This window comes from Alnus glutinosa, chromosome 5 (genome assembly GCF_958979055.1).
Source record: "Alnus glutinosa chromosome 5, dhAlnGlut1.1, whole genome shotgun sequence".
NCBI classification, from domain to species: domain Eukaryota; kingdom Viridiplantae; phylum Streptophyta; class Magnoliopsida; order Fagales; family Betulaceae; genus Alnus; species Alnus glutinosa.
The window spans coordinates 8,462,611-8,486,000 of NC_084890.1; the positions used below are offsets into that span (position 1 = coordinate 8,462,611).

Here is a 23,390-nt window from a genome sequence, read left to right on the forward strand (position 1 = left end):
CCAATCCCACTAAATACCGAAGCCTAGTTGGCGCACTCTAGTATAGTACTCTGACCCGTCCTGAGATATCTTTTGTTGTTAATCAATTATGTCAATTCATGCAATCTCCTACGACAGAGCATTGGACTGCTGCCAAGAGAGTTCTACGGTACCTCAAGGGTACTCTGCACCATGGACTGTATTTTACCAAAGGAGAACTCAGATTGAATGTCTTTTGTGACTCTGATTGGGCTGGAAGTATTGATGATCGAAGGTCTACTACAGGTTATGCTATTTTTCTTGGTTCTTGTTTGGTGTCATGGAGTGCCAAGAAACAACCAGTTGTCTCCAAGTCTAGCACAAAATCAGAATACAGATCCATGGCCTTTGTCACTGTCGAGCTCTACTGGCTTAGGATGCTACTTTGTGATCTCCATGTTCCTCTGGTTTCTCCTCCCACACTGTGGTGCGATAATCTGGGTGCCTTATCTCTTGCATCTAACCAAGTATACCATGCTTGCACCAAACACATAAAGGTGGACTATCACTTTACAAGAGAGAAGGTAGTAAGGCATGATATCTAGTTGAAGTTTATCTCCACCCCTACACAGCTTGCAGATATTTTCACCAAAGGATTGACTACTGCTCGTTTTCAGTTTTTGCGAGACAAGCTTATGATCCGTGATCTACCCATCAGCTTGAGGAGGGATGTTAAGGATATTACCAAATCATTCACATCAGTAGCAGAGTCCAAGTCTGTTACACCTACTACAGAGGTTACATTGCAACAGACTTGTTCCAAGACTCAAACAGCAGATAGAGATTAGTCTGTTGTAATTCAAAGATGTAGTCTATCTCTTTGTTAGTTGTAGATCCTATCACCTCAGCTTTAGTTTTCAAATATATTCTGTTTTATATTTTATGTTTATCATCAAGTGTACAGAGTATACCTCATTGATGTTATAAATACAACGCATGGCCAGCAAACTAATTAAGCTGCCATTTCAACATTTCCGCACTTATTCTCATATTCTTTCAGTAAACACTATCAAATGAATCTTCTCCGGCATCTTCCTGCTCATCATCTTCTTCGGCATCCCAAAGATATTTAGCATACCAAGCAAGAACGTAACTACATTCCACATAGGAAGCTCAACATCAATTAATAAATCATTTAACATCTTTAGGGAAAACCAATGGTGGATTAATGCTAACAATATTTACAAAAGTCAAGGAAAAACAACCCAAATTTCGCCCCAAAAAATGGCATGTTGTTTTTACTAGTCATGAGGTGCAGAGTGAATGGTTTGATGAAAGTAGGATTGAGCACGATGAGCATCCTTGTGTCTCTGCCATATCAACTCCTTGTAGAGACAGTACATTTCCATCACTGGGTTCGGCCAAAATTCCATCATTGGAGTTGGAGACAATGGCCGCTGGAGTAGACTGAGTAGTAGAGTGAAAATGTGAAATGAATCTAGGGTTCCGGTTTTCTAACCAAGTCTAGTAACTTTTGATAAAAAAAAATTTTAAAATAAATAAACGGGTTGACGAGTGACCCGAAAACTAAACAAGCCGGGTTGACCTGTCAACCCGTTTATAAATGTGCCGGTAAACAGCTCAACCCGCCAATTCTTTTAGCCTAAATTCTGACTCTATAACTTCGTGTCATGAAATTAAAAGCATAAAATACTTGATGTTGGCAAAAGTAGGCCACAAATGAAATAAAGACTCAATCAGAAGATACGACCCTCAATGAAGCCAATAGGAAAATGCAACTAATATAGATGAACCCCAAATATAAAAATCAGATTAGCTCAGTTGATCAGTTGATAAAAATACATGTCCATTGTTATTTACCACAATTACTAAACACCATTTGCTTCAAGCACTGATCTTTCAATGACTAATTACCTTCATGAACGTTCTTGATTAGCAATATTTGACGAAATACTTGTGTAGTTGTTTGTGCAGAATTGGCATTCACATTAGAAATTAACACCATCTGATCTCCTGTGCATGGTAGCTGCTGAAATCAAACATCATTTAATACAATTTCTTCTTTATGTATTTTATAAAAATACAGGACGACTAAGACCTTTCTTGTCAACATTAATATTTGTATATAACACTCACAAAACACTGTCATTCTCCCTGTGGTCCAATTGTTTGCATGCTACTTTCAGCAACTGACTTAGCTCCCTCAAACTAATAAAATAAATAAATCATATATACCAAGAAAGAGACAAAAAAATAATCATATATACATGGAATTTTTAGGCATAAAAGTTGAAAAACTTTTATAACATCTTAATCAATCCATTAGTCGTCATAGAGAATTACAAATGTGTTAATTAATTCAATGCAGCTAATTAACATTATACACCAAACAAATATTTGAGGGAAACTGATCAATTACTTCATATCAGCCATGATAATTAAGGCACTGGCATGTTGTAGTAAATAGATCATATTTGAGTATGTTTGGTTTTGATAAACCAATTTTTGAGCTGATCGACCAAGTTAATTTGATCTTTTTGTTTTTAACTTTTTGGATATAAATCCTCGTTCTCTAAATCATAATAATAGCCTTGTCTACAAGTTTTGTTTCAAAGAATCAGTAATGATAATTTAGTAGCTAGTAAGAAGTTTGTGATTTTATATATGTACTATAGATAGAGTCATATAGATAAGATTTAGGATTACTTTTGTTTTTATATTTTATGATTTTTCTTGTCTTTTAGATGAGAAAAATATGTAAAAATAATATATTTAATTATTTATGCTCTAGACACTAGAAATCATTCAAAAAAATATACCTTTTTTTTTTTTTTTTTGGACTTCACTTGAGCTTTTCAAGTTGAGGTGATGCCAAATGTCATAAGAAGTTTGCCACTATTAAAGGGAAATACACTTTAACTCCTTCAATCTACCACTGGATTTGCAATATCTCTTAATCCTTCAATTAAACTAATGTACATTAATTATCTACTGTTAGGGTACAATGTGCCCCTTTTCTGCAAGTAAAAATGACAACAAGACCTTTCATAATATAAAAATTTGAAATAATAATAATAATAATAATAATAAAATAACCCACGAACACACCGTGGATCATTTATTTTACTTTTTTTTGTTTTTGATTTTTTAAAAGTAAGGTATTTTTGTCATTTTTATGGCGGAAATGGGGACATTGCAATCCAAATAGTATATTAGGGTACATTAACTAAATTGAAAGATTGAGAAAACATTGCAACAAAGATGGTAGATTGAGGGGATAAATGTAGTTTCCTTAAGATTTTAGGTATGTTTGTTAATGATTTTGAAAAGTATTTTTTGTATTTTGATTTGAAAAGTTTTTGAAGTAATATAAAGTTAAAAACTATTTTTTATGGGTATGCATTTCAAAAAATGTTTTATGATCATTTTAAATAGGACTTTACTCGAGCCGAGCCGAGTATTGAATATTCGAAGTTGGTTCATTTAATTTTATTTCGAACACAAATCGAGCTCGAACTTATCACCAAGCTAAATATTCTGTTCAAGTTTAGCTCGTTTAATTTTATTTCGAACACAAGTCGAGCACGATCTTATCATGAGCTAATCAATTAACTTATTCATTTCTTATATAAAGTAAATATCATGATTATTTACCTTTATGTAAATCCGTACTAATCTTTAATTAATTAAGTATTGTTAAACTTTTATCATTTGAGTTAATTAAATAAATTAACTTGAATATTAAATAATATAATCTCGGGTTTATTTGTATGTATATAAATTCATTATGCAAATACACAATTTACGCGCGTGCATACACACACATAACCACACATACTCACAAAAACACTTATGCACACATAAATCTATAAAACTAAACTCACAACAATAATTCAAGTTATATCTATCATATTAAGAAGATAATTTATTTTTACTTAAGATGTTCTTATTACAAAAATTAAAACAATACGGAAAAAAAATTGTAAAAATAAATTTATACGAGTTTATACAAACTTATCCGAATTGAACAGAATTTATACAAGTATGTCTCGTTTAATATTCGAATGTTCATGATCAACTCATTTATTATTCGAACCGATACCGAATCGAAAGAACATTGCAACAAAGACGGTAGATTGAGGAGATAAATGTAGTTTCCACGTTAAGCTACTACAATTACCTTGAATAAAGCAATGAAAATTGCCTTTTATATTTTCTTTTGAAATCACAAACTTATTTCATAAACCATAAGATAGAATATCAGAACTCTAATATAAACATAACTTCATTTATATATGATTGTCATGCACATTACACTGAATCCTTAAACTACTACTATTCTAAACACATACAAAAAGGGCATCACAAAATCAAAACTACAAAGTTTGATATTGTGATCGTGTTACGTGACAATGATGATAGATATATAGAGTATTGCAAATCTAATCCGGTTCGTTCATTTTAAATGAACTGCCCAAATCAAAACTATTGCACACGATCTCAGTCCATCCAACAACTGAACTTGGACGTTGGATTGTCCACAAAGATGAGACCCACACTCTGAATGGTCCAAACTTCAATTGCTTAAAGACCATTTGAAACAGGCAGCAGCCCATTTCACATACAATCTAGTTAAAAGGAAGTGAAGAAAGCCATGAACGTTGCTTGTTTAAAACTTCAAAAGGGTAATTCTAATAATCCAACCTACGACTCAAAACAATGTGGCAATCTCAATGTGGCAAAAAATACTGTGGTAATTCTCCTCGAGTATCATGAAGCTACTGTTTTAGTTTCCTTCCTATCTCCACACCCCCCCACTGATTTGATCATTTCTAAGGTAAAAGGGACTTCAATGAAATCAAATGAGCCTAACATAAACTAACATCTCTGAACACAATTACCTCTCACATCAATATTCATCTTCACCATTATCATAGTCATAACCATAAACATCCTCTTCATTTTCAAAGTGCATTACATTGCCATATGTTCCCATGTCATCTTCCTGTTCCATGTCTTCATACCCTTGTTCCAATTCATCATAGTTGTCTGCGATGTCACCATCACGCTCTTTCTCACCATCGCTTTTCCCTTTGGCATTGTCGTCGCCATTTGATGGTTTGAGTTTTTTATCCGAATCAGATGGTGGCTGCAAGAAATAAGTAAACAATACAAAAAGTTGAAACATTGTGAGAAACTTATCAATGAAATAGAAAATTACTGCAATCCAAATCTTATATGATCCCTGCTCAGATTTCAAAAAGGCAACATCTCAAGGAAGGCATCATTAGACTGCCCTTGCTGGATACCTACACTTGGGTTAGTTGCCAGTAATGACCGTTGATAAGAATAGAAATCGTGACTCCACAACTTCACTCACCATTGCAATTAAATATTCTACGTGCTAGGTCGAATTTGAGCCCACACATGAAGGGGAGTGTTAGAATATTAATTAAATAATTAAATTAACAATTTCCTATCAGTTTAAACTTTTGAAATAAGTGGTGATTTAACATGATATTAAAGCCCCAAAACTCATGCAAGTAATATAGATCATGTACATTTTTTTTTTCTTGGGCTTTTTCGTCCCTTCCGCATCTTCGACCACAACCAAAAACCAGCAACCGATATCAGTAAGCCAACAAATAGGTTTACAAACACAGCAAAATGCACAAAGCACCCCAGTTTGAGCAATACAGCCAACAAAGCACATCAGTTCAACCCCTCTAACCCACAACGAAAAACACATTCCTTCGTACCTTTTTTTTTCTTTTTCTCGATTCAACCCCTTCTCTGTGTCAACATCCTTGCGTCCACCAATTAGGAGGCCAGTACTAAAGTTATGGTACTTCCCTACAAATCTCAACATGTCAAACAGTTGACTTGCTAATTCCTATGTAGGAGATATGATGATACTGCCTACCCTATCTCTCTCTTTATAGAACTTCCCGACCCAATCTTCGCCGCGCTGAGAATATCCCTCTCACAAAACACATGTGCCCCTTTATCCCAGTCTTAACTGATTCGTTTTTTCTTCTCTCAATCACTCTTCCTTAAAGAGTGACCAATGTTTGAGCCATTGTGGGATGGAAGACTCAGCTTCTACCGGAGCATCCTTATCATCACGTTCTGGCCATAGTAGCCACTACTAGCCAAAGTCACTGATGTCCAAGTTCTAGCCATAGCAGCCGATGCCGGCTAGAGGAGCCCAAGTCTAAGTTCCGGTCATAGCAACCGATGTCCCAATTCAGGCCATAGCAGCCATTTTTCAGCCATTTGATGTTCAAGATCAATGTTCGCTAACAACCATTCATCTTGCTAGGGGCATCATAAGGATAGAAATCCTTTATGATAAATGATGATTTGATTACCCTAAATTAAGGGATATAGTTACCTTAATTTAAGGGTTTTATTTGTATTTGAAATTTTTTTTATAAGTAGTAAACTAATCTTATTAAAAGCGCAAGGTAACCCTAAGTATATCAAAAATATACATGAAGAAACACCTAACTAGAAAGAGAAAATCAAACAAGAAAATCATCATAACTAATCGTCAGAGGGGACACAAAGGTTACTCAAATCACCTGTAAAGCTCTATAAATAGCCTTATACTCAAATCAAAATCAAGAAAAGATGTGGCCTACAAGGCTTCAACCTGTGCATGCAGGCCCTAGGTCGAACCACGTAATTTCTGTGTCTTTCTTTCTATACTTCATCTCTTTCTTTTGTTATGGAATTCTATAACCGGCAATCAATCTGAGGGGGGGTCGGAAGAAGGTTTTTGATCCCAAACTGACAGTCACCATAGGTCAGTTCGTCGGGTTGGGCCTTAGGCAAGGTGTCAATGAAGGGGCAGAGTGGTCCAATGGACTGTGGTGGAGCTAACCTATAATCTGAAGGACAGTATGCTGTGAAGGGTGAAAAAGTCAGTATGCACTGTGACGAAGAAAGAGGGGCTGGCAACAGCAATGGTAAAGGAGCAGCAACTCTATGAGAGAGATGAAGAGGAGCGTTGTAATGGGGAAGGGATATGCGATATGGATGCAGATTAGGGATGTAGAGAAATCCCAATCTCTTAAAGGGGGTGCTTAGATAAGTGTATGTGGTTGGGTCAGTAATTTTGGGTAACTGAAATCCTATTATTGAAAACTGATCTGACATGTGTTGGAATTAAAAAAAGTATCACTGACCCTTCACCTCAATGGCTGGGTAACCAGCTCTTTTGAGTCGGTTTCTTTGGGTAGGGTTGAATGAGTGAGGATTTTTCCCACCTCTAGCCCTCACGTGCAATACTAGCAATTCTAGCAGCGAAGACGGCCAATCTTGAAATTACCCAAGCTATGCATAAAGGAAGTAGGGAAACTGCCCCAAACTTGAGCCAACTCCCCTCCTCCCCCAAAAAATAACAATCGCTTTAAAGCCAAGTTTGCTTCATTTCATGAGCATGAGAACAAATTGGCTGGAGTTTTTTGTCTTTTTCTTTTTCGCTTGGAGAAGGTAGGGATTGGTTTTGCTCTTGAAAACTAAATGGAGACTACCCCCTTTTGGTCTTACAGTTTGCAATGTTATCTACTTAAGTGAAAAGAAATTTTTAAGGATCAAGCTTTGTAGACTTGGGAGCTGTTGCTATAAGAAGGAAAAGAGTAAATAACTTAAACAGACGCCAACCCCCCTTCTCTCTCTTCAAGCTGTCACACAAAAAATCAGCATGGGTTGGTGTTTAGAATAATAATCTACTTACGCAGGCGGAGAGCCATATAATACGTAGTCGCATCATATGAATATGAATCCTTAAGAGAATTTTTAAAAGAATCCATGCAGTCAACCCTTATTTAGTTAGGCTTAGCTAATTTGAGCTGAGTTTTTTTTTTTACATAAGTAAAGATTGAGAATTTTAATACTACCATAAAAGAAAACGTGCTGGTTGTCTGGGCTGGTCGGAGTCCGTCGGACTCTCCGGTTCCTTCGGGCATTTCTCCCTCTGTTTCTATGTTTGAGAATGCCCCTATTACTCTCTTTCCCCCCTCCGATTTGGGGCCCTCGAATGGATTGGAGCTTGTTGTGCTCCCGGAGGAAGTGCCGTCTCCTTTGTGTTGCTGTCCTAGTGATAATCTCAGGGGTTTTTCCGGTAATAAATCTTCAAAGGACTTTTTGAAGGCGATTCTGGAGTACAGCCACTCGGTGGGGGTTACGTGTGATGGCTATGAAGGTCAGCTTTCAGCCGTGTTTGAGGCTATCCTTGCTGAGAATGACAAGAAGGAAACGGGTTCTTGTTTGAAAGTGGGCAATAAGTACACTAGGGAACTAAACAGATTATCATGTTCTATTAATTATGATACGCGTAGCGGAAGCACCTCTCAGAGTAGGTGCAAAGGGAGGGCGCTTGGAGGTTTTTTATGAAGCCAAAAATTCTTACGTGGAATGTCAGAGGATTAAACGAGGGTGGTAAGCGGTTGAAAGTCAGAAACTTAATTAGGCAATGGAAGGCAGACATTATTTGCTTGCAAGAAACCAAATTGGAGTTTATCTCCAACAGCTTAGTGAGGAGCCTTTGGGGATGTCACTTTGTTGATTGGTGCTACTTACCCTCTTGCGGGGCCTCTGGTGGTATCCTTATCATGTGGGATAGAAGGGTTGTTGAGAAGTTAGATGTGTATGTGGGGGAGTTTGTTGTTGCTTGTTCTTTCAGGAGCGTTGCCGATGACTTTACTTGGGCTTTCGCTGGGGTATACGGTCCTAACTTTGACTTTTTAAGAAGCTCGCTCTGGGACGAGCTGGCTGGCCTTTCTTCTTGGTGGGAGTTGCCTTGGTGTATTGGGGGTGATTTCAATGTCACTCGTTTTCCTGCTAAAAGATCTAGGGAAGTTCGTCTTAACGCTGCTATGATGTAGTTCTCAGACTTTATTTTCGAGCAGGGCCTCATGGACTTTCCTCTTGCTGGAGGGACCTTTACGTGGTCCAATAATCAGGAGAATCCCTCTTGGTCTCGTCTTGACAGATTTCTTGTTTCTCCAGACTGGGAGGTCAAGTTTCCAGGGTCTATTCAGAAAAGGCTTCCTAGATTGTGTTCTGATCATTTTCCTATCCTCCTGGATTGCGGTGGCATTCAATGGAGTTCCAGACCGTTCAAGTTTGAGAATATGTGGTTGAAGGCTGAAGGGTTTGTGGATAGGGTTCGGCTTTGGTGGGCGTCTTACCGCTTTCAGGGCTCTCCTAGCTTCATCTTCACTCAAAAACTTAAGGCTTTAAAGGCTAATCTCAAGAGATGGAACGAACAGGAGTTTGGTAACGTGGAGTTTCGCAAAAAAATGCACATGGAAGAATTATGTACTCTTGATAGGTTGGAGGAACAACAAGGTTTATCTTCCGAAGAAAAGGAGAGGAAATGTGTGGTCATCAGAGACCTGGAGAACTCTATCTTACAGGAAGAGATTAGTTGGAGACAGAAGTCTAGGGTTCTTTGGCTGAAAGAGGGTGATAAATGCACTAAATTTTTTCATCAAATTGCTAACTCGAACAGGAGGTCTAATTCCATAGAGTCGCTCTCTATCAATGGCTCTATTTCTTCCGACCAGCAGGTTATCAGGGAACATGTTGCTCAATTCTATGAGTCTCTCTTTATAGAACCTCTCCCATGGAGACCTAGAATGGATAATATTGCTTTCGACACTTTGGATGCAGCTGAGGCCTCTTCCTTAGAACTTCCTTTCGAGGAATTGGAGGTCTTAGAAGTGGTGAAATGCATGAATCGAGACAAGGCACCTGGTCCTGATGGGTTTTCTCTTGCGTTTTTCCAAGACTGCTGGGATGTGATCAAGTCAGATCTTATGAGGGTATTCTGGGACTTTCACTCTCAAAGCAAGTTTGTCAAAAGTGTTAACGCCACTTTTATTGCCTTAATTCCGAAGAAGTCTGGGGCTGTGGATCTAAAGGACTTTCGTCCTATCAGTCTTGTAAGTGGTGTGTACAAGATCATTGCAAAAGTCCTTGCAAATAGACTTAAAAAGGTTGTGGAGAAGATCATCTCGTCCCCTCAAAATGCTTTTGTGAAAGGTAGGCAAATTCTTGATTCAGTTCTTATAGCTAATGAGTGCTTGGATAGTCGCATCAAATCCGGTGAACCAGGGTTACTTTGTAAGTTGGATATTGAGAAGGCCTATGATCATGTCAACTGGGATTTCTTATTGTATATGTTGAGAAGATGTGGCTTTGGGGAGAGATGGTGTTCCTGGATATCGCATTGTATTTCTACGGTGCGGTTCTCTGTGTTGGTGAATGGCTCCCCAGCTGGTTTTTTCAGCAGCTCTCGTGGCCTTAGACAGGGTGATCCACTGTCACCCCTCTTGTTTGTTATTGTGATGGAGGCTCTTAGTAAGTTATTCTACGCTACTGCCCAAAGGGGCTTCCTATCAGGGTTTTCTGTGGGTTCTGGCAATAGTGAAGCGATTAACATTTCTCATCTATTGTTCGCAGACGATACTTTAGTCTTTTGCAGGGCTAATTCTGATCATCTTCATTATCTTCGTATGCTATTTCTGTCTTTTGAAGCTGTTTCAGGATTGAAGATTAATCTGGCTAAATCTGTTATGGTTCCTGTGAGTGATGTGGATAATATGGACGGTTTGGCTAGCATCTTGGACTGTGGAGTTTCCTCTCTTCCTATAAAGTATCTTGGTCTTCCGTTGGGAGCTCCTTTCAAGGCTAAGTCTTGTTGGGATGAAGTTGTAAGTAAGATTGAGAGGCGGTTGGCTAGCTGGAAGCGGTTGTATCTGTCGAAGGGGGGCAGGGTTACCCTTATAAAGAGTACTCTCTCCAACCTTCCTACGTATTTCCTCTCTCTTTTCCCTATTCCATCCAGTGTTGCTAGTCGTATTGAGAAGTTGCATCGAGATTTCTTGTGGGGTGGCATAGGCGATGAATTCAAATATCACTTGGTTAGTTGGTCCAAGGTTTGTTATCCTATTTCCGAAGGTGGTTTGGGCATTCGGAACTTGAGGATTTTCAGTAAGGCGCTTTTAGGGAAGTGGTTGTGGCGTTATGCTTATGAGAGAGAGGCTTTGTGGAAATCTATGGTGGATGCAAAGTATGGTTCTACTAGGGCTGGTTGGTGTTCCTTAGACCCCCCTGGGTCTCACGGTGTGGGGATTTGGAAGTACATTAGGAAGGGGTGGAGCTTGTTTTGTAGCTTTCCCAGACTTATCTTGGGTAATGGGTCCAAGATCCGTTTTTGGGATGATGTATGGTGTGGGGAGATGTCCCTCAAGGAAGCTTTTCCAGTTCTGTATGAAATAGCTTGTGTCAAGGATACTCTGGTGGCAGACCACTTGGTAGTGGTAAGTGGATCCTATCAGTGGGATGTCAGATTTTTTCGAGACGTACACGACTGGGAGGTGGACGTCATGGCTTCCTTTTTCTCCTTACTGTATTCCTCCAAGGTCGCTCAAGATGGGGGAGACCGGCTCTGGTGGTCCCTTTCTCACAAAGGGTCTTTTGATGTTAGTTCTTTCTATAAGGATCTTGCTTGCAAAGATGCTATTTTATTTCCCTGGAAAAGCATTTGGCGGACCAAGGCTCCATTGAAAGTGGCCTTCTTCGCTTGGACGGCAGCGCTAGGGAAAATCCTCACCTTGGACAATCTCAGAAAGAAGCGTGTCATTGTGATTGATAGATGTTGCATGTGTAAAATGACCGGGGAGACTGTGGATCACCTTCTTCTTCATTGCGAGGTTGCACGCGCTCTTTGGTATGTCATCCTCAGTCGCTTCGGTCTGTCTTGGGTGATGCCTTTTCGGGTGATAGACTTATTTGCCTGTTGGTGGCCGGGGGGACGCTCCCGAAGGGCGGTCGTGTGGAAAATGGTTCTTTGTTGTCTTATGTGGTGCTTGTGGACGGAACACAACGATAGACAGTTTGAGGACAAAGAAAGAACCATAGAGGAGCTCATTTCCTTTTTTATTCATTCTTTGTACTCCTGGACGGCTGCGTATCTCGCACCTCTAGGGATTAGTTATAACGATTTCCTTGTATTGCTTTCTTCTTCTTCTTCTTAATTGTCTCTCTTGTATACCCCCTGTATACTTGATTGCGTTTTGCGTTTTTTTATAAAATTCTCTTACTTATCAAAAAAAAAAAAAAAAAGTCTCAGATAATGGAGAACCCGAAGTGTAGACCAATTTTAACATTCACAGCATGTACGCATTCACACAGCACAACAACAAAATATACACAATTCATTTATTAGTAAAACTACCAATGACCATTATCCAGTTATTCCAAACTATTGAGTACAATAAATGAATGTCATAACCATTGCAAGAGTAAAAGTTGTAAGGTATATACTACCCTCTCCAAATTCAGAAAGAAGTGTATGTGTGTGTCTGTACACACGCGTGTGCATGTGTGTACATTTATATAAATATCCTACCAGAATCTTGAGTTTTTAGAATAAAATAAGAAAAAATAAACATACCTTGTCGGCAAAGAGGGTCTCCAATACATCATAGTTGATTTTCGAGCTGAGTCTCTGTGAACAGAAAAAATGTGAGCAGCACAGAGGAAATATCTAATATACAACATGTAAAAAGCAAACTAGAGCAATAATAAACAAAAGACAATGAAATTAAAAGTATAGAATACTTTATGTTGGTAAAACTGGGACACAAATGAAATAAAATTCAAACAGATGATATGGCCCTCAATGAAGCTAATAGCAAAACACAATTGACATAGATGAACCAGAAATATAAAAAACAGGTTCGTTCAGTTGAGTTGAGTACCATGTGATAAAATTAAACATGCCCCATTTGTATTTAACATAATTAGTCAACACTCATTTGCTTCAACAACTGATTTTTCCATGACTTACCTTCTTGATTAGCATTTGATGAGCTGCTTCTGCAGCCGTTTGAGCAGGATTGGGATTCACATCTTGTTTCCGTTTCCGCTCCTAATTTAAAATGAAACCGAAGAGATAATAGTACTCTTAGAGGGGGGGAAAAAAAAACAATTGTAATGTGGATTACAAGACAAGAAAAATGATAAATCAATACAATCTTAACTTAGATGAAGAGTATGTACATATGGCAATCAGTAGAAGAGTACGTCGCACTACACGATTTATAGTACAAACACATTTATATTCTATTTTAACTGACAAGAAATATCGGAACAAAATCACGTGCAATGTTATACAGACGAGTCCTTTTCCTTATCTTCTTGGGTTGGAAAAAAAAAAAAAAAAAAGAGTTTAGGACTGTATCAGCACAGGCATATATGCCAGCCTTGCCAGGACCCCACTTGCAAGATCAACACTAGGAAGTGGCCTATCTAAACTTGACAAAGGGAGCACATGTAAGTACAAAGTCCAACAAAAGCCAAAACATATCACAATTACGATTTGACCCAAACTATGGTGTTAAAGGAGATGAAATCTTTACCACAACTTCAGTCACATAAAGCATGAATTCATATTTTAAAAACTAATGAAATCAAGCAATTTTAGACACATTTTTACTTGCCTCCCTCTATGAGTTAAAAACTAATTTAATCAGCAAACTTCAGCCATATTTGCTAAGAAATAAGGTTGTGGCCCTCCTTAAAAGTAAAAATCCCAAGTCTTCACTGGTATGAGTTATACCTTTCTCGACTTCGCAACAGCTGCAGCAGCTGCTGCAGCTAGTTCATGTGCAGCTCGCAATTCATCAGAACAATTCTCATAGAGAGCCTGACTGGCTTCCATCTTAGCAGCAGCTGCTGCTGCTTGTTCCTGGAAACATACAGATTACTGTAAATTATTTAATCAACTAAGGTTAAATACATTGTCAGATTATGTAATGTGTTGTATTCACCAAAAGATTTGTTCAAAGTTGCAAAGAAGCTTTAACCTGAAGATACTCTTTGTTCATTTCCTCCCATATAATCTTCTTGTAACGCATCTCCTCCTCATTGTTGAGGTAGCCACTCACCTAGCAAGGTACACATTAACAAACTCCCTACCATAAGTAAAAGATAAAAAAAAATGAAATATTATAATGCATAATCGTACAGAATTTTATAACAATGCCATATCTAACTGATCCAATGAACTTGTTCTTCAAAGAATTTCCTAATCTTACAAGTTACAAATTCTTGATAGTTCAAACTCATCAGATTAGAATTCCTGAAAATTGATACAATTTATTGTTCAGATGTGTTTAAAATCCGTATTAGACAACCTTATAGTTAAAAATATAAACTTTAATAATTTAAATCTTATACATACTCAATCTACAGTTACAGAATTAATATTTTGACCATTATGGATATTTTGAAAAAGATAAAAATATCCTTGAACATTGATAAACCTATTTTTAGCTCAAAACTGTTTCTAATAGTTACTTTTTCAGTAAAAAGGAAGTGTAACATTAATAATTTTACGAGATAAGACATGTGAGAATTGACATTCCTATCTAAGTGATTGGAGTTAGAATTTTCATATTTCATAAGATCTGAGATGCTCATGGATATTGTAATTCTCCGGCATTTTGACCCATGAACAAGCAAATTCCACAAATTCCTAAGAATTAACAATCCCCCTCTAATTCTTACATAACAAACACATCATTACTAGATAATTGTCAAGTCCATTCCTATTAGACAAACTCAAAAATCCCATTAAAGATAGGTAATTGAAGACCTTTTCTTTCTTTTTTCCGTCTTCATTGAAGGAATAATGGAATAGTAACCTCCAAAATTTACAATCAAAAGTTGAAAAGGACTATAATATCCAAAGCTGAAAGACCATGGAAGCTTCCTACAGCTTTAATCTAATCATTCCGTGCTTAAGGACATAGAACCCAATCAAATTCAAAAATAGATTAACACTCTAATAGTATGTTCCTCTCTCTGAGAGCATCCACATAAGACAAAGTGGTATGGTACTCAAAACCTGATAGCTTCCATGAAGCTCAAATCTCCCTTTCCAATTTTAGGCTCAAATCTCCCTTTCAAACTTTAGAACCTTCATCACTATTCTAGGGATCACCCAATGCACCCGAACAATGATAACAGCAATGGACACAACTCTCTCACCATATCAAAATGCAAAAAAGCTTATCTACAGTCACACATGCAATACCAATCTACAATAAATTTTTTTCTCTTCCTATAATTGTCAACCATCGAAATTTTACACAAGCCCAGTGTCAACGCAAAACTTCCTCATAATGATACATGGAAACAACTGAAAGTACATAAAAGGTAAATATTGATCCCAACCCAGCTCCCCTTTAATAACCTTTTATGTGGTAGGTGCACCATCCATGAGATGAACATTGTCAATAACGTTTTACAAATATATATAGCTAATGCAATAAGCTCCATACCTCAGCATCATCAATATCAGAAAGGCCATCTGATTCATCATCAGTGAAGGAACTCGTGTTCTTAGATTTCTGATGTTCATCAGAAACACCTTCTTTTTCGATCTGATCCGTGCCAGCTGCTGAAATCAAACGCCATTCAATATAATTTCTAGTTGATGTATTTTATAAAAATACAGGACTAAGACCTTTCTTGTTAATATTTTCATGTAACACTTACAAGTACAGTCATCCTCCCTTTGGTACAATCCTTCATTCTTGGTTGCCTTTTGGCTACTTTCGGCGAATGACTTGGCTTTCTCAGACTTAAAAAAAAACAAAAAACAAAACAAAAAAAAGAAACAACAATTAATCATGCGTGGAAGTTTTAGGCATAAAAGTTGAAAAATTCTGAGAATCAGTAATAAATTAGAATAAAGAACATATTCATCAAAAAGAAAATAGAAGAAAGAAGATGGGATAAAAATACACAATACTGTAAATTGTTTATTATTAGTATAGGTAAAAAATATAATAGATAAAAGTCTTCATGCTCGCTTCTTTTTGATACACAATTACCTCCTTACCTCAGAACTTGTCAACATAAAAATAAAAACGCAAATACAACCAATAAGGAAGTTAGTGATGCCAAAATAGGACTAACCATTTCAGTTACCTGTTCAATTTTTTCCGTCTCTTGCTGAGGCATGAAGAGACTTGATTCATCCCCCTTATTAGCAGATGCTATGGCCATTCTCTCCCTTTCAGCACGCTGGAAGGCAGGAGGTTCTGACCCACCATGTAGTCCCCCAGAAAGTTCAATAAACTACAGCCACCAAAGACAAGCATGGGAAAAAAGGAAGAAGCAAAGCATAATGAAGAGAATGGACAAATGAAAAAAAGAGAGAGGAGTTACATCTTCATAACAATCCCTGCAAAGTCCATGGGCAAAATGAGGTCTATCTTTATGTTCACAAAGCACTTCCCCAGACTTTTGGGACCCATCAACTCGTAGTTCGCATGCCTTAGCATTCTTATTTAACTCCTCAATCTATTTAAGAGGAAATATACAAAACAAACTGTCAACCTCATATCATAGTAGAATCAGGTTCTTGCTTGCATGACAACTTATTTAACAATTCGTTAGTTAAACCAAAATTGTTGTTTTTGTAACATCTTAATCAATTCATTAGTCATCACAAAGAATTACAAATGCATTAATTAATTCAGCACAGATAACAATATACACCAGTCAAATATTTGAGGGAAAATGTATTACTTCATAATGGGCACAATAAGCAAGTGCATGTTGTGTATACCTTAGCAACTTGTAGAAAAAATTTATTAAGCAATTGAGTAAATTGAAATCAACTTCTTTTTTTTATAAGTAATCGAAATACCATTAAGCGCAAAAGGCGGAAGCTAAGTATACAAGAAGTATAAAAGAGATACACCAAGTTAGAAAGAGAGAGAAAGGAAGAAAAAAGAGTCAATAAAATCATGAAAACTAAGCAAATCAGAATAGTCTAAAGCAACTGTCTAGTGGTAAAGAAAATTGAAGAAGAAAGACTTTAGTTCCACCACTATCCTCTTGCGGTCTTCAAAACTTATATCATTTATTTCCCTCCAAAGACACCATAAAAGGAAAGACGGAACCATCTTCCACACTACTACACTCTAAGGCTACCAGTCCACCACACAACACTCTCCAAGAAACAAAAAGGTTTACAACTCATCTAGGCACAACCCAAGCTAACCCAGCACACCTAAGAGTAGCACTCTATAAGGCACTACCAATCTCACAGCGGAGTAGAAGTTGATCCACAAACTTCCCGCCCCTCTTACACATACAACACCAATCGACCACAGTGATATATTGCTTCCTTAGGTTGTACATCGTGCGGATCTTCCCTAGGACAACCGACCAAGAAAAAAACAGCGCTCTCATGAGGACCTTATTCCGCCAAATACTCTTCCAAGGGAAGGAACTACCATCATGAGGAACAGGGATATTATAGAATGATCTAATGTCGAACAACCATATCTTGGAAGTGGTGCAACAAAGCTTGTCTTCACCTCCCCGTCTCAATTTGCAAGCAATACTATACAAATCCGAGAAAGTATCCTTGAGGACCTAATACCCGCACCGCATGTCATGCCATAATCTAATCTTCGAGCTATCTCCCACTTGGTATGACTAGAAAACTCCCCCAACTTCTCCTAATATTTTACCATAACCCCACCTCATACGACACATGAAACTCAGTTGATCACCACTCAACCCATGAACTGCCATATTTAGAATCCACTAAAACTCCTCACAAGGCCTTTCTATCAAGCAAATATTGCCATAGCCACTTTCGCAACAGATCACAATTGAACAAAAGCAAGTCACAAAACCCCAACCCTCTCAAAAAAATTTAGACAACAAAACCCCCAACCCTCTCAAAGAAATTTAGACAACAAACCTTAGACAAGCTTACCTGGTGAAATTTGAACTCTACACTTAGCCCACCACATAAGAAATCCCGTTGTAACTTCTTTATGTGATTGGCAACATCAGCAGGGAAGAAGAAAAAGAGACATGAAATAACTAGGCAAATTGGATAGGGTGCTCTTAATCAAGGTAATCCTTCCACTCTTAAAAAAGTACATCCTCTTCAGCCAGCCAAACAGCGCTCGAACTTTTCAACAATACCATCCCAAATAGACTTGGCCTTAAAAGAACCTCCCAACGGAAGACAAAGATACTTCAAAGGCAAATATGTTATTTCGCATATTTGCATGTCTTTTTATCAATTGTTTTTACTGCACTACGAATGTATAAATATGTTATTTCGCATATGTTATATGAATTGGTATGCTCTCACGAAATGTTTTCTCTAAATAATTTTTAACGGGAAAAAGTTATTTTATGTCGCCCAATCTTTTATGGGTACAAGTACAACGTTCAAATTTCATAAAGTTTATAAACGAAGAATGCTCTATTTGGAGAAAGGTTTTTGATTTTTGGATATTTCTAAATATGGAAAGTATAGAGATACAAAACTACTCCTACACATTGCTTTAAGATGTTCAAGAGAAATAAAAAGAATGAGAAAAGTTCTATAAGATGAGGGCACGTGTGTGAATGAGGTAATTTTGGCCCAAGAGAATGTTACCTACAAGAAAATATTTATATATTCTATAGAAGAGAAATGTGCTTTAACTTAGTTTTTACTGAGAATGATTCTTTTTAAAGAAAAGAAATTTATATCTATATATGAATGTTGAGAGTAATAAATATACTTTCATGCAATTTTAAACATGGTGATTTAAAGAGAGAATTTTAACTCACCATTTTATGGTTGGGGATCTTCTTATTGAAATGGTCTCACCCACCCTTACTATGTTTTGTTTTCAAGCTTTGAGCAGCATGGACTAGGAGGTCGGGATGGGGAATTAGGAGAGAGCATTAGAAACTATCTCATGGAACGCATGTTTATTTTAAATTATTGCTTAAGCACATAACTTATCTTTTATGTATGATCTCTAGTAACTAGTTTTTCGATGTGATTTAGACCAAACGTTTTTTTCTCATTTAAGTTTTAATTTGACACAAATATCCTAACAAGCATTTAATTCAGCATTTTAGTTGTAGCTCTAGTAACCTTATAATGTTTTGCTCCTCTGAAAGATCAAGTTGACAAACCTAGCCCTAACAGATTGGGGGCATTACAGCTACCATCCTACACAATCTGGGGTCTCACACTCTTAATATATATGTTTATTAAAATAAAATTAGACCCCTTCATGACCCACCGAATAGATTTGAGAGATGGCATGTACATGTTTAAAGAGAGTTCTCCCATATTCTCTTATTCATTTGCTTGATTGCTTGTGTCTGTGTTTTCCCTCTACTTTTGCTTCTTTGTATTGTGTGTTTATCAAAGAGGTATTGTAAAAATTCTCTTATGAGGTGTTTTTCAGCTAAAGTGACGCCAAGTTGATGCTGGAAAAAAATAACAAAAATACTTCAATAAATAGTTTTGTGTGCGAAAGACAGCTTAAAGTGACAAAACAACAATCTTAAGATTGACTTCAAATAACTAATGGGGATAGTATTGATATTCCAGAATATGTAGTGGAAACAATTTATTGTCAAGAGTTTCATTAGACATCCACTTTGGACATCTACAAGAATCATGAGCTCAACACATTAGACAAGCACAAGCATTAACAGCAACATTTATAAGGCTTGGGCAAGGCAACAATGCAACTCGCCATTACGTTGCACCCAATTGTAAAACATGCTGAAAACTACACTTCCCAGCCTAATACACACTAACTTGAGGGTACAACTGATTAAATTTTCAATTGGACCTTGCGTGTCATGATATGTTATAGCATGTCTCAATAGTGACAACTGAACAAAGTAACAGATCACATTTTCATAATGAGATTAATGAAGTGTGCACGCACACATCCTAATAGAAGTGGAACTTACCGTTAAGCTCGCTGAGTCTGTATTCTCAAATTCAATCAATCGTTTTGATAGCGTTACTTCACAAATATGTACAATTTTTACCTAGTAAAAATAGCATGTGTCAGATGTATTATGAGAAGTGTTTCATGCATCAGGCAAATTTTGAGACAAATTAAAAGTCATTCATCAAAATCAAGTTTTATTAGATGCTAATAAATAATACATTGCATATAATCTCCAGACAAGCAAGATGAGAGAAACAGTTGTTTAGCAGGTTGGAAGTGGCTTTACTTGTCTAAAGGGATAGGATTACCTCGATCAAGAGCACATTTGTCTAATTTGCCTACCTACTTCATGTCTGTTTCCCCTCCCGGCTAGTGTTGCCAATCAAATTAAGAAGTTATAGCGAGATTTCTTGGGGAGGTATGGGTGAAGAGGTCAAATTTCACTTGGTAAGTTGGTCTAAGGTGTGTTCTCCGAATTCTTAGGGGGTTTGGGAGTTCGAAATTGCTCATGTTCAACCGGCCTCTTTTGGAAAAGTGATTATGGTGTTACACTAATGAGGTAGTGGGCTGGGTGGTGCTCTAATAGTCAATGGATCATATGGGGTGAATCTCTAAAAAATCATTAGGAGGGGTTGGGAGGAGTTATCTAGATTTACTAGATTTGAGGTGGGTGACAGCTTCAAGATTAATTTTTTGCATGATATGTGGTGCAGAGCATCTCCTTAAGGTAGTGTTTCCAGAGTAGTTTAGCATTCCCTGCTTAAGGGATGCATCCACGGCAAATCATCTTCAGTTCTTTAATGGCTCTCTTTAGTGGAACATTGATTTTGTAAGAGAGGCGCATGATTGAGAGTAGGAATTCTTTATTTCATTTTTCAATCAATTGTATTCCATTATACTGAAACAAGACAATGTAGACAAGCTTTATTGGAAACCCTCTAAGAAAGGGTTGTTTGATGTAAGATTTTTCTATAATGTCCCATTCCCCCATGACAGCATTCCTTTTCATTGGAGGTATATTTGGTGTAGAAAGGCCCCTTTGAGAGTGACATTCTTCGCTTGGTCAGCCGCTTTAGGTAAGATCCTCACTTTGGATAACTTAAGGAAGCGGAACATCATTGTGATAGATTGGTGCTGCTTGTATAAGAGTAGGCAAACTGTTGACCACCTTTTACTCCTTTGCGAAACAGCTAGTATGGAGCTCTATCTTCGGCTTGTTCGGCTTAGTGTGGGACATGCTTCGTCAAGTGAGATCTCTTGCTTGTTGGAGAGGGTAATTAGTATTCCTCAAAGTGAAGCTATTTGGAAGATGATTCCACTCTACACAACGCGGTGTATTTGGAAAGAAAGGAATGACCAAAGCATTAAAGACAGTGAGAGGACAGTTGCGGAGTTAAAAGCCTTCTTCTTCAATTCCCTTTTCCATTGGATGGCTGCCTATAATTATTTCTTCTTCCTTTTTTTTTTATAAGTATAATTGCTTCATATTTCTACTTATCATGAAATTTTTATTTTTTTATTTTTTTTTTTTTACGTTAAGTGTTTCTCTTGTATACTTCATATGTACTTGGGTGCACCCTTTGATTTTTAATAAATTTCGATTAATTATCAATAAAAAAATATGAATTGTAGAATATGAATTTATGATCTAAATTGGGACTTCACTTTTTCTTCTCAACAATCCCCTTTGTTGGGACAAATAAGAATAAAACTGAAATAAAATAAATAAATAAATATATATATATATATATATATGAATTAATAAGTAAATTAAAATAAAATCATTTTCAACATTAATGAGCTTTTTATGTAGGCAAAACTAGTAACTTGTAAAGCATCAATTTGCACACAAAAAGCAAATTATTTAAGGAATTTTACCCATAATATGTTAGAGAATATATTGATACCGTATATTACGGTACTCTCCATATAGATGTTAGAGAATATAACGATACCGTATATTACGGTACTCTCCATATATTGTAGGATTTGAATTAATCCTCATTAATTGTAATTGATTATAATCAAATCAGATTTGAATATATTCAATTTTGATTTGATTGTATTCTCTTTACATACCATTTTGTATTCTCTCTATATCCCTATAAATAGGGATAATTTGTATTGTAAATCAATCAAGCAATAAGAGCATAATATAGCCTTAGGGCTTTATCCTGTGGATGTAGGTCATAGACCGAACCACGTAAAATTCCTTTGTCTATTTTATTATTCCGCAATCTTTATTTTTCATTTGTTTATGTTTTCTTTCATGGTATCAGAGCTATAGGCTAACGCCAATGTTCGATCCAATGGTCCAGTGATTTATTTCTCTTGTTTTTCATTTTCTTGTATTTTAGTTTTCTTATAGTCAATGCTTTGCAAATCTCATCCCCATAGATATTGTAGTGTATTTGACGGGAAAAAAAAAAAAAAAAAAAAAAAAAAAAGAAAGAAGAAATTTCGTACTGTTCCTGAGAAAAGAAAAGGAAAGGAAAAAAAAAATTGTATTCCGTTATGGGGAGATTTCTTATTGTTCCTGAGGAAAAAAAAAAAAAAAAAAAAAAAAAAAAAAAGACATTTTGGTTTTGGGGAGATTATTGTTCCTGAGAAAAGAAAAGAAAAGAAAAGAAAAAAAAAAAAAAAAAATCTTTCCGTGTGTTTTCACGGTGGGTGTTTGTAGATTGACTCTTTGTCGATCTTAGTTGGTGTCACTGGCAAGTTCTCATCTACTTCGGCAGTTTTAGATCGTTTGAGACGGCGTCTGGTTGTCTCCGTCAAGTTTCGGGCGGTTCTGTTGTGTTCACCGGCGACATTTGGCCATTAATGGTGTTTTCATGGTTGTTAGCGGCTTTTGTGGTATTTTGATATTTTCCGCCAACTTTTGAGTTGTCCGGCAATGTTCCAGGCGATATGTGGTGTTCTCCGGCGAGATTAAGTCCTGCCGGCAAGTTTTTGGCAGGTCTCAGGCGAGCTGTTGGAGACGGAGGTCTCCGTTTGGTTACAAGTATTTCGTTTGGTTTTTCAAACCATTTAGTTCAGTGTTTTCTTGGTCAAAAAAGGGGAAAAAAAAAAAAAAAAAAAAAAAAAAAAAAAAAAAAAAAAAAAAAAAAAAAAAAAGGGAAACGTGTAGAGAAACTGAGAAAGGCTTGGTTATTTATGTGCATGACTTGAATCAAATGAGTGTAGCATCATGCAGATGCAACGAAGGAAAGAAAAAAAAAAAAATCATTAAAAAGAGGCCAAGTTGCCCATATTATTTTGGCCCTTTGTTGGCTCCTTATTTTGGTCATTGACCCATATTTTGGCATGTAGTATTGTTTCAAATCCATGTCTATTTTAGCCCATAATTGGCCCCATATATTTTTGGCTCCTGTGGTATTGTTTCAAACCCAGGCCCATTTCAGTTCATTGTTGGCTTTTATATTTGGCTTATAGTTAGCCCATTATTTGAATTTTGGCATTTGTAGTCTTATTTTAAGCTCATACCCATTTAGCCCCCAGTTGGCTAAAAAAGAAGAAGAAGGAGGAAGACGAAGAAGCAGAAGCAGGAAGACGAAGAAGAAGAAGAAGAAGAAATATATTCTCTAAACTGAGTTATATACG

General features: G+C 36.8%; 1 protein-coding gene across 5 annotated transcripts in view; it reads right to left on the reverse strand.

Annotated features, from left to right (window-relative positions):
- Positions 1-4,234: 4,234 nt before the first annotated feature.
- The window catches only part of LOC133868359 (uncharacterized), a 36,123-nt gene continuing 16,967 nt past the window's right edge, over positions 4,235-23,390 (reverse strand). For 4 of the 5 annotated variants that reach the window (XM_062305232.1, XM_062305233.1, XM_062305237.1 and 1 more), the window contains 10 exons: positions 19,804-19,884; positions 16,234-16,368; positions 15,994-16,143; positions 15,559-15,643; positions 15,342-15,460; positions 13,863-13,943; positions 13,616-13,744; positions 12,845-12,925; positions 12,449-12,502; positions 4,235-5,128 (listed from right to left, as the gene is read on the reverse strand). In XM_062305232.1, coding sequence (XP_062161216.1) covers positions 4,889-5,128; positions 12,449-12,502; positions 12,845-12,925; positions 13,616-13,744; positions 13,863-13,943; positions 15,342-15,460; positions 15,559-15,643; positions 15,994-16,143; positions 16,234-16,368; positions 19,804-19,884 — 1,155 coding nt within the window. In that variant the 3' untranslated portion in view covers positions 4,235-4,888. The remainder of the gene's footprint in view (positions 5,129-12,448; positions 12,503-12,844; positions 12,926-13,615; positions 13,745-13,862; positions 13,944-15,341; positions 15,461-15,558; positions 15,644-15,993; positions 16,144-16,233; positions 16,369-19,803; positions 19,885-23,390) is intronic. The other variant, XM_062305234.1, reaches the window with a different exon arrangement.